Genomic DNA, 12,528 nt, shown 5'->3' on the forward strand with positions numbered 1-12,528 from the left:
GGTTCTGGTGGCCACAAAGTGAAAAATAAAAAGGTCAGCCAAGAAAGGGAAAGGCAGGCAGCACCCCAGCGGCCTCAGAGAGGCTGGGGCCTGGGCCCCGCATGCCAGGGGCCTGGGTCTTTAAAGCCACAATGAGGTCACTGATCCCAGGAAAACCCATACCTAAAACCCACAACGAGGAGGGAAGCCGGCACGGGACCACAGGGGCATTCGCTGTAGAGCAGGACACTCTGGGAGCCAGAGATTCCCAGTGTGCTAGTCATGAGAACACAGTAACATGAGAATATGGTCTAACAGCGCGACCCTCTGTGTATAGGGACAACTCGGGACCCACACACCTTCTACTCAGGGAAGAGCCTGACTCAGGGAGCACAGCTATGTCTGAGGCAAGGCCGCCTGATAGGAGGACAAGAGACAAAAGGGCAGGGCAGTTCCTGGTGGTCCAAAAAGGAAAGAAAAACACCGACATCCTATCACATCACTTATTTCATAAACAAGTGTATAATTTAGTGCCTATGCTATACACATTACAAGGTATAGCTGAGGTTACAAAGATAAACGGCTGTATGTACTGAGAGCAAATGGCTTATTCTGGGTTAACAGGAGGGAGAGCTTATTTGGCACTAGGGTTGGCCAGGTCACAAACTTGGGTTTGGTAACATAATACCTCACTAATCACTGTACTGGAATGCTAGGTAGATAGCAAATTGAAGGCAATAAAGATTTAGTTAATGCTCTCAAAAGTGCTAAAAGAATAGGTTATATAGAGGGAAAGAAAATTAGATAATCACAATCAGGAGTTTTTGACAACAATACTTTGTCAGAAGAAAATGGAGGACCATATTTAAGATTCTAAGGAAAGAAAATGTGGGCCAAGGATGTTATATCCAACAAAACTGATCTATCATAAAAGGTCACAAAGTATTATGAAAAAATTAGAAAAAAACAAAAATATTCGAGTATATTGTTCCCCTGAACTCTACGTAAGGAGTCTAATGCAGAAAGAGATTCAACAGAAATGTCTAGGTCACTGATATGAGGACTGATAATAAGCAGGACTTATATACTGTGTTTCCCCGAAAATAAGACCTAGCTGGACAAACAGCTCTAATGCGTCTTTTGGAGCAAAACTTAATATAAGACCCGGTTTTATTTTACTGTAATGTAAGACCTGGCATATAATATAATATAATGTAATATAATTAATATAATATAATATAATATATAATATAAATAATATAACATAATACCCGGTCTTATATAAGACTGGGTCTTATATTAATTTTTGCTCCAAAAGACGCATTAGAGCTGATTGTCCAGCTAGGTCTTATTTTTGGGGAAACATGGTAGTTACCAGTATAAAGGAGGAGACTGCTATATGTTGAATACAGGACAATTAAATGGTAATTATAAGATATTCTATCCCCCCTGTGACTGCAAAACTAGGATTCTAAGTGTGGAAGAAAGGAAATACAAATGTCATATAGAAGAGGGTAAACAAAAACCTACAGTCTTGAACTTGGCTAGGAAGTATCAGTATGAACTCACAATGTTATTATATCTTTCTATGTGTATTTATGTTTGTGTGTAAATGTGTGCAGGTGCATGCATGTATTTTCACAGCTCTGACCAGTAAAAAGGCCTAGAAACAATGACCATTCCAGTGCATGATCATCCCTAGTGCCTGGATGATGGCCCTGAAATACCACTGAAGAAATGGCTAATTCCAGGTCAAGGCAAGAATGTACAAGACAAGCCTAGGTCCCCTTAACATACCAGGTAGCACAGAAGCTACCGAAGATTACTAAGGACATGTCTGAAGAACTGAGTAGCCAACTTGTCAAAGATGGGACTATTGGAGTCTTAGTAAAAATTAAAATTTCAATGGATTGAAACCCATCAAATATATTTAATTCCTCAATCATAACAATTTATAATAACCCAAGATTCACCTTCAGAGAATAACAGGAAACCAATTCTTGAAAACTGGACAGAATCAAGCATTTATCCCTATATTTCTATGTGAACTGTACCACTGGGTAATCAAATAATAGATTGAAGGGAAGCCTATCCTTATAAATTATTCCAGCTAATAAATCAAAATGGTAGAATTAGAATATCACCATTCTGCAATCCCCAATGAATTAATAGGCCTAGACAGTAAGAATCAACAACTGCTAATGTCAAAAAAGGAAAAACCAGACATCACATGCCTCCCAGTGAAAGGATACAGGAGCACCTGTAATCTTGCCAAATAATCAAAGCTGAGTCTGATTAAGCCTCTGGACCCAGATACAGGCAAAGGAACAAGTTGAAGTACACCATGAATATGCATCTTCCTTGATATCAAAACTGTAGGAAACTCTACCAATCCAACAGCCCAGGTCTATCAACAATAACAACAAAATTATATTTTTTAAATGGGTGAAGATGATAAGGGAATCTGTAGCTTCAAAGAGACTTAAGACACATCAAGCTTTTAAGAAATGGGCAAGACTAGACTACAGTGGGTCAGGCTGCCACTTGGGTGAGAAAACAGCAGAGTGCGAGGAAGTGATTACTATAAAAGTTGGGGTAGCATTCACTTTTGGAGGGACAGAGGGGAAGGTAACCGGAACAGGGTATGTGAAGGCACTTTTGGGGTGGCTGGCAAAGTTGTATTTATTGACCTGAGTGATGGTTAAATGAGTGCTTGCCTTATAGTAATTCACTAAAGTGTGCATTTGTTTCGTGTGGGGTTTTTCGGTATTTGTGTTGTACTTGGCAATAAAAGTGTTTTTAAAAAAAATTGTTTAGAAGATCTAGGTGTGTCAGCACAGTAAAAGCCAACTGATGGAAAAGACTGTAAGGTGCAGAGGAGGGAAAGGCCCGGCAGCAAGTCAGCTGGGAGCCACTGTCTTATGAATGACTTGAGTTTCAATGAACTTTCCATGTTTAAGGTAAACGATTCCATCTATATTATTTTAATTAAATTTGCCTTATAACACCTTAAATTATTTCTTAAAGCTTATAGCAAATGATGTGCTCCAAAATAACTCCAAGGCAATCTCAATTTAAAATGAGCTCTTGAATGCCTACTGGAATTGCAAAAAGCTGTTTGTTGGGTCTCAAAAGGATAACATTAATCACTTGACTCCAACATACATTCAACATACCATTCAACATACATTCAACATACCAACCTAGGGTAGCTTCAAGTCTCTAGAATTAGACATGGAACTTACCCGTTATTCCCCTACTTAGCTCCCCATGCAAACTATTAGCAACAGATTAAAAAATAAAAAAACTGAACAAAACAATTTCCCCCAAACTTGAAGCATCCTAAAGTCTAAGTAAATTGCCACATCCCATGTGCTGTTACAGCGTTAGCCACATGAGTTCAGAAACTAGGTGAAGAAACACCGGCTCTCCCAAGGTCTACACGGGTTCTGAATTGTGGGGCTGGGACCTAGGAGCAATGGCTCCATTGCACTCCTGGCATTACAGCCACAGTCGAGAAGCACACACAGTCTGGCATGTATACAGGTCACCTCCCCTGCTGCCCAAGCATTCTGCAGGTGAAACTTCAGCACAATGACCATCAAGAAGTTGTCCCAGCTTTTATGAAATTTGCCTCACACCAAGACTCTATAACCAGAGGACAAATTTGCCATCACCCAGATTGGCACTCTGCAACATGAGCCAATAATGAAAAGACACATTTCTCTGGATTATTACTAAAATAATCCAACTTCTTCCTAGGAAAACGAAGAGGTCCGTTTGGGAAGTGCAGCTCCATTGATTTTGAACTTCCACACCCCCTACTCTGAATTACATTTGAGATAAACACAGGGTTTTTGGTAAATCTGCAGATGGAAACAGGTCCACAAATGACAGACCTTGAGTGTTGGGACATGGCCCTGAACACTCTGTCTCACTCTGAGTCTGGCAGAGGCAACTAGTGGCTTGTTGAGGTCACCAGGTGAGTGAGTGCCAGCTGGGCAGACTCCCACGGTTCACCTTTCTACTACTGAAAATAACAAAATGTGAAAAATAAAATTGGGACACAAGTTATGAAGCAGATCCTAATGGTTGGAGAGGTAGCAGCCTTTGAGAGTTCACAGAAAATGAGGGAGTTCATAGTTTTATTCACAGCACAAGTGTGGGTGGTGGCAGAACTGCACCGGCGTGAATCTCAACTTGGCCAGGCATTTGCGGCACGTTATTTAATCTCCCCAAACCTCAATTCCTCATCTGTAAACATGGATTAACAGTAACACCTTTCTCATAGATGCGTTATGAAGATGAAATGAAAAAAATGTATATAAGCACTTAACACAGTACCTGGCCCACTATAAGAACTCAACAAATGTTTGTCATGATTACTGTTCCTGGGGTTGTGAACATGTCCAGAAACAAAAAGAACTTTCTCTGATGGGCATCTTCCAGGTTTGAATGCAGGATGCTGTTTCAAAAGTAACTAGTGCATTCTTTTCCTTTTTTTTTTCAGTGCAATTTTTATAAACCTACAATCCTTAACATGGAAGAGTCACTGCCTGTAGTAATTAAGTATATGTGATTTTCATCACCTTCCACGTCTTTTTTTTCTCCCAATTACTTACTCATCATAGGTAGCTAGTTTTCTATTATTATTATCATTTGGGATTATTATTTGTAATAGTGATGGCATTAGCTAGACATCTTCTAGGGCATGGGAGCTGAGTCTAGAGCAGATGTTCTTTGCCTGCCCCATAATCATACCCCTCTCTCTTTTTCCTATTGGCACAGCCACTTCCCACTGTGGAGGTTCCCACACCCACTACTCACTTTCACAGCTTCCCTTGCAGCTATGAGTAAGTTCTGGCCAAGGAGGCCTGAAGAAACTTCAGGAAAGATTTTACCTCTGATGAAAACAGACACTACAAGAGCAGAAAATGGTTTCCTCAGCAATGGTCACCTTATGCTCCCCCCCCCCCAACTTCATTCAAAGGCAGCAAGTGTGTGCGGACATGGGGGAGGGGTGGGACACAGAAAGGGCAGTGATAACTCAGTTCTCTTATCTCCACAAGTTACTGCCCAACCTCCTCCAAGCACACCCACCCCTAATTTTACCCCTTCAAGATTGTGAAGCTGGGAGGCCCGTAATGTACTGGACTCTGGGGCAGATAACCTGGAGGAGGGCTGGATAGAGAAGAAGACTGAGGCAAGACTCAAATTAGTCCATTTTCATACTTGTTGGTCCCTAGTCAAGTATTTAAACCTAGAGGGGAAAAATAGTGTTTCTACTAGAATTAGTAGTATGTATCATCCATAGCCTTTATTATTCCTAATTCCTATGGCCCCTATTAAAATGATAAATCAAAAATTGATTAGAATTCAGAAATAAGGAAGAAAAATTTCATGTACTAGCACAACTCAAAATGTTAAAATAAAAATGGAGGAAGAGGAGAAAGTTACAAAAAGATGGCTTCAAAGAAAAAAGTCTGTTCTCCATATTCCAATTGCCCACCATCATGAAATGAGAGAGGAACTCTGAGAACAGGGCTGATTGCTGTAGGTGCCAGGACCTCTGGACGGGGAGGTAGACCTAGGGTAGGGAAAACAGGCCATTTGGCAACTCAGAGTCTTGGGCCGGGGGCTCCTCCCAATATGAGCCACTCCTGAAAAAAGTATGCTCTTCCCATGTCAGTGATCTACAAAGCAACGTGAGATGTCCTCAAGTCAGCCGACACTTCGATGATGGTGTCAGCATTGCCAGTGATTCGAAATCTAGATTTTCAACTAATGAACACTGAGCAGTTTCCTCAGTGTCTCTGCTTCATGGTTTTGAATTCCTGGATCTATTTGTGGGACACCACTAGTGGTTTGGATTGTTATTTTCTGTTCTTGACCTGGTTGTTGGTCCACATTTTTCAGTCCAGTTGAGGACATACTTGAAAAACTACTTTGTTATTTCTTAGGATGGGTACAGAGGTGTTCATTTTGTGTGTGTACATTTCAATCTTCTTTAAATTTTAAAGCACTCTGCACTTTCAAGAGAGTTGCTCTTTCCACTGCCAAAACAAACAAACAAACAAAACCCTACAGATAGCTGCTGCCTGAATAATCTTTACAGATAAGACATTAGGGATTTTCAATTGGCTATGCACCTGAGGACCTTGTTACAAACAAATACAGTAAGACATTAGAAAAGTGCAGTTTCATTTGGTGTATCACCTTTGTGACTGTCCAGATAAGCAGTCTCAAACCACCCCACCCAGGGTAGGGGGCTGTTTGCTTCCTTGGGGGGCTCCCTGTTGATACATGGTCTTTCCCTGTGACAAGTAATAGTGGTCGTTCTTTCAGGCACGATTAGTCATTCCAGGCAATAAAAGCAAAGGAAAAAAATGGCTAAGCGTGTGCAACAGAAAGGCATCGCCAGACGCTTGGGGCGGTCTGAGCTCCTTCACCTCCTGCAGGTATACTCCATGAGTCACTGGGAACCTCGCTCTGAACCAGGGCAGAAGAAGGTCCATCGCTAAGTGAACACTGCTCTGCCCTTTTAGGGCGGTGATAGTATTTAAGTAAACACCAGCTATTTCCCAGAAAACGACCTCATGTTTTTAAATAGAGAAGAAGGAAAAATAAAAGAGTTTTTTCCTGATCTCAGAGTGGTGGAATTAGGTACTGGACTTATTTCTTAAAGGCCTGAGACATCAAAATTTTGAACTTTGCAAACGGTCGCCGACATTATGCCTGCGGTCTTTCTCAGAAGCCCGAGGCATTTGTGCAGACTTCTCTTCTGGCATCTGCAAGGGTATGAGAGCCAGAATCCAGTCAGCTCAAGAGCCAGAGATAGGAAAGGGTGAGGATAGTTAGGTCTCCAAAGCACACACCACAACCTGTCTCCCTTACTTGGGTTCACAGTCATATTATAAGAAACTCTTTTTTTTTTTAAATAAATAAGATAGCTGGGAGTGGAGGAGACTTAAACTAAATGAATTTGGTTTGAAGGACTAAGAGCCAGGCTTAGAGAAGGTATTGGCCGTGTGGGCTGTTTCTTACTTTTTGGCTCCTTTTAAATATTCCTGAGTGTACTGTGTGCCTTGAGCTCCCAGAAGAGCTTGCCCCAGTGGACAAGCCTGCAGATTCATCCCTGCTCTCTGCCTCCCGAGATAAAAGGCCAACCCAATGCTCACAACTTAACTGTAATGGGTCTTAGAAAAGCTCTGTTCATGCACAGGGTGGCTTATAGATGCCATGTTCTTCTATGAAGCTCAGACACCTAAAATCCAGACACCCTGCCCTGGCCCATTTCTCTTTAGCAGCAGTATCAAGATTTGCCCATATAATCATATGACCCTTCAGCTGAGAATCACCATATTGTGCTACATTCACTCCATTCTCTGGGCTCCTCTGGCATTGTTTTGAGGGGAAAAAAGAAGATTTATGCTAAAAGCACATGAGGTACAAGTTATGACTCTCCCTCTCTACTCCACTGTGACCCAGTACAAACACCAACCTCTTTAAATTAGACCAATTTGGTCAATCCAACAGCCCACCCCTTGCTGGGTGACTTCTGCACACTGGACAACTGGAGAGGAAGGAATACTCTGGTATTTAATCCACACAACAATCCAATGATGTCAATACTATCCCCTGTCTTAAGGTGAAGAAACAGGCTCAGAGAGCTTAAGTAGACTGTCCAACGTCACACAGCCACTGGTGGCTGAGCCATGAACAGCTGATTCTATTAGATTGGTGCAAAAATAATTGCGGTTTAAAAGGTTAAAATTAATTGCCCAAACCGCAATTACTTTTGCACCAACCTAATAGCAGTCATGTGAACCAGCCACTTTTTGACTAAACTAAAAGTCATCGTTATTCCCAATGTTTAAGGAAATGACAAGTGGAATTTGGGACTTAATTCCATTTGGTTAGTGAAGAAAGAAACTCTGGTGTGTTTATAAGTCCAGTAGAGGCCCATTCCTGTGGATTCTCACCGTTTTTTTGTTTCTTTTTGGTGGGGAAGATTGCTGTATGCCTAGCCCTCTGTCACCTTGAGGACAATATAGCCGTGCGGTCTATGACCCCTCGTGTCTATAGGAAAAAGCACAACCCTAGAAAAACAAACTTGTTAATGCCCATCCAGCTTTCCAGCTGGTTGTGAACCTCTGCTGCCTTGGTTCTAAACCCTAAATACTTGCCATTAGAGAAAAAGCAACTGCTCACGGAAAAGATGGGTGGATATTACCTGCATATTGCTGCACCCGTGACATTTTAAAACAAGTTTCTCAGTAACTTCTATGCTTGTCAAAAAAGGCCAAGAAAACAAAATCCTGTTGGAATCAGGTTTATTGCAGCTATAACGCTGGTTATTTGCAGTTATAACACTGGTTACTGAAACATCAGAAGAAATATGTTTATTCAGTCTTATTATTGAGAAATAAAAAGAAAATGGTTCTTTTGCTGTCCTACGGAAATGCCTTTATTTTCCTTTGTGGAACAGAGTTCTGCACCCATTTTTGCCACTATTAGCTGACCTTCAAGGACCCATTTTTCCCAACAACCATTTTTCTGCCAGTCATCAGTCCTCTTGGATCCCAGGCCTCACCTGTACGTGAAGGTTGTGCAGTAGCACGAACGCTGGAGTTCAGTAACTGCCTGTTGCGTGAATGAATGGTGCTTGCCTCCTGCAAGCTGGACTGAGGGGAGAAGACTCCCAACTTGTATAATGACAAATGTTATAGTCTAAGACTCATGAGCCAGGTGGTAACTAAGATGCCTCTTGCCTCTCACATTCTAGAATTATCTACCACCCACCGGTGGCTCATTTCCTCTTCTTACCACCAAAATGTAGACCACACACTAACATCCACCAGATAGTATTTGACTACATTTACATTTTACAACAAGGTTCACTGATTTTGTTTTTCCACCCTCCATGAATCATCCATTTTCAGCTACTGAAGAGCAGCACTGGTGGACAAAAGTCTAGAACTGCAGTCGGCTCAGACTCCAGGGTCAAAGCCATCAAAACCAGAGACAGAAAAGCTGGAATTAAACTGTTACCCACAGGAAAACATAACAGTTGGGGTGTTAGAAGCTCCTTATCAGTGTTTGTTGAGTTCATACTGTGTGCATTTAGTATTAAATGCAAGATGCAAGCAGTGTGAGTAGGGGTGAGGTGATAAAAGTTAATCTGGAACCACAGTGTCTTCCCTTAACTTCTGTATCAGACTCGATTCTTTCTGCGAATGCGAAATTGGGGTAAACTGTCCACTTTTTATGCAGGTTGGCCCCTGTGCAGGTCCCCATTTCCCAAGTCCATGCCCCTGGTACCGGGGCTACACCGGGGCTCCATTTCCCCTTGATGAGAAAACAGGTGGCCCTTATTGTCATCACTGACCTTCCCCTGCCTCCTAAAGGTTACTCCGTGTTCAATCCCTTGGATTTGTACCAGATACAAATGGAGTGGTGGGGAATGACCTATTTTGCCTAGTGTGGAAACAAAGCTCCATTTTGACTGAGTTTGAACGACATCTCCAAGAAGGAATGTATTACTTCCACGGGGCTATCCTAAGCAGAAAAGGATTAATTGGATCACTTAACTATGAGACCTGTAGAGTGTGGCATTGTGGTAGATTCAACTTCCAGGATCCCCTATTTGAACTTCCCCAAGCCACCAACCTTCTAGAAGCCTGCTCCTCCTCCCACATGGCATTTCCTAATGAGTGCTGTTTGGATGCAATCATTTCTCTCCACACACCCTTTCCTCCAATTTCAACAGAATAAAGAATTGCAGAGAACAGGCCTCATAAAACATGGTGTTCCTGGCCTTTGCTGTGTGCATGTTCACCTTCAGTTTCTGACATTCTGTGGGGATCCCAAAACAGCTTGTCCTCACAACACCTCACAATGCAGATGAAAACTGTATCTAGAAATATAGTCAGAAACAGAAAATTAAGAGACAACGAAGGTGAGATTTTCCAGCTCACACTCCTCATTAAATTTAAAAACACGAGAACAAAGAAATAGTAAGTCAAAAGTCTCCCTTAAAGAAAAAATTTTAAAGGACCATTTGTGCAGTATCACTACACTTTTGGGGGAATCTTCTTAATTGTTATTAAGAATTGATAACAATTCTTAAATTATCAGATAATCTAGGTTAATATAATGGCTTGTAAAGCCTATGTCTGTTAATGCAAAAAAGCTTAATACACAACATTCAATATCTAAGATATTCATATTTTACAGGGAGGTAAGTAGTAGTCCATTTCCCTAAACTTTATTTACTCAAATTACAGGCAAATCTCAAAAGGTGAGCAAGGGGTTGGGGCGGCAATTAATGTGTATGGAGGGGAACAGACATGCAAAAAAATTCTACCAAAACAGCTAACTGTGTTACCAGATACAGTATTCACAACTTGCTGACTTAACTCCCCATGACAGATCTAATTAGAAGGTGGCAATAAACGTTTCCAGGTGTTTAATTAAGTGTGATAATTATTTCTTTCCTTAAAGAGATGGAGTCATATGTTTACATTACAAAGCATAATGTTACCTTAGTTAAAACACTGTGGAAACACTTTTGTGTAACACTGAATTCAAAGCAGGATAAAAATATCTGCTGTGATAAGCAGACTTCGAAGGACTTAACTCTTTCATTTGCCAGGGCACAAAAGCAACTTAAAAGGCTGCTCTGTTCTGGTTATTTCCTTCAGCCAGAGTTGTGTTATCCTTACACCTCAATGAATAATTTCTACTCAACATGTCATTCCCCTTCCAGCACTTCTTAGATGAATTATTTTCTTATCAAGGAAGTGGGGAGATTTTCTGGCTATCTCTACTTTCACAGGAAGATCACAGCAAGAACAAACGGAGAGCTAGAAGGATTCAGACTATTAGAATTGGATGGGACCTCAGGAGCCAGGGAATCATTTTGTAGATGGATTCAAGTACAGTACTATTAATTAACTTTTTAATGTAAAAATATGCCCTACATTGAGATAGTATTGACTTGACCCCCAATGAACATAATTTATGGAGGGATAGATAGAATTATCAGTCTTAAGTAACACAAGGATTTTGTTATTTCAACACTGGACACTCAGTTACGGTCTCCTTCTTTCCATGATTCGTACAGGGCACTATGCTCTTTCTATACAGAACTGCATTTTACGAAATCAGTTGGCTTTAAAGACATGGTGTGGCGGAACATCCTTTAGGTGCCCAAGCCTGGTTGGTCAGCGTGGTCTTGAACGTACCTAACAGCTGCCCTGAGGCTCGCGTCAGGTGCTGAGGGCTGGAGTATCACACGTGTGCGTACGCACACCTTTCTTCTTCAAAGTTAGTTTCCACCGTATGATCTCAAGGCAACACTTCAGTCCCTGCCCGTTTTACAATGCAGGGTTGGATTACAATCTCAGGCCAGCATCTTGGTCTGCAATCTGGGGCACCCTGATAACCCAGTCCCTTTCGACAGCATGAGGGGTTACCAGGCGGGCGTGACACGTAGCGGGGGCCGCGTCTACAGAAGGAAGGAAAGAGTAGCCTGTGGGGCTCAGGGCAGGCGGTGGAAGCTAAGGGGTCGGCGCGAGTCGGTAGGGGCTTCTAACCTAAGGTCTCAGATTGTCGCTGCGATGCACGAACTGGGTGAAACTCCGGGGAGTTTCCGGAGCCGTGCGCGCCTAAACACAGAGCTACACACACTCGCCCACACGCACCCGCTCACACCCGCTCACACTCACTCCCGAAACTCTCGATGGGAGGAAAGCGCGTCCCCAGGAGCTGCCCGCAGCCCAGCGGCCGGGGAAGCCCCGTGAGGGTGCGTGCGGGACGGGCGCGCCGGGAGACACTTACTCGCAACAGGGGGCGCGGGGGCGCCGGGACACTGAGTGGTGAGCCGGGCGATCCGACGGCGCGGAGTTCCCCAGTCGCTCGAACGCTCGCGGACTCCTGCGAACCGCTCAGCGGAGCGCGGGCCAGAGCCGGCGGGAGAAAAAGAGTCGGGGACCAGAGGCGGAGCGGGCCGGGGAGGAGGAGCCGGGAGGCCGGGGGCGGGGCGGGGAGGAGGAGCCGGGAGGCCGGGGGGCGGGGCGTGCAGGGAGGCGGGGCCGGGAGGCCGGGGGCGGGGCGGGGAGGAGGAGCAGGGAGGCCGGGGGCGGGGCGTGCCGGGGGCGGGGCGTGCCGGGAGGCGGGGCCGGGAGGCCGGGGGCGGGGCGTACCGGGGAGGAGGAGGAGCCTGGCAGCCGGGACTGAGCGGTCATACCTAAAGCCCCAGGAGAGTGGAGAGTTCTCCGGAGAAAGCGGAGCAGGGCTGGAGAGCCTTGGGAGCGAGACCCAGACTGCAGGGCGCGACTTCTGGGAGAGAGGGGTCTGGATCGGCTAGGGACATACGCAGGGAAGGTGTTACTTTTCTGGCCTCTCAGTGTGCCTGTCATGTAAAAGTACGCGTGAATGTTAGGGTCAGTTGCCATTATTATTATTATTATTGTCCGTATGAGCCCCGAAATCCCGCCTGCTCTTAATTTTTTTTTTTTGCTTTTCAGCCTCTACTAGCCTCAAGTT

General features: G+C 43.7%; 1 protein-coding gene across 1 annotated transcript in view; it reads right to left on the reverse strand.

Moving 5' to 3' along the window:
- Window positions 1-12,310, reverse strand: part of TNFAIP8 (TNF alpha induced protein 8) — a 114,519-nt gene extending 102,209 nt beyond the window's left edge. Inside the window, exons 1-2 of the mRNA XM_081053136.1 lie at window positions 12,230-12,310; window positions 11,821-11,916 (exon numbers count right to left, since the gene is read on the reverse strand). Coding sequence (XP_080909262.1) covers window position 11,821 — 1 coding nt within the window. The 5' untranslated portion in view covers window positions 11,822-11,916; window positions 12,230-12,310. The remainder of the gene's footprint in view (window positions 1-11,820; window positions 11,917-12,229) is intronic.
- Window positions 12,311-12,528: the final 218 nt, after the last annotated feature.

The sequence above is a fragment of the Rhinolophus hipposideros genome (genome assembly GCF_964194185.1).
Source record: "Rhinolophus hipposideros genome assembly, chromosome: 7".
Classification (NCBI taxonomy): Eukaryota; Metazoa; Chordata; class Mammalia; order Chiroptera; family Rhinolophidae; genus Rhinolophus; species Rhinolophus hipposideros.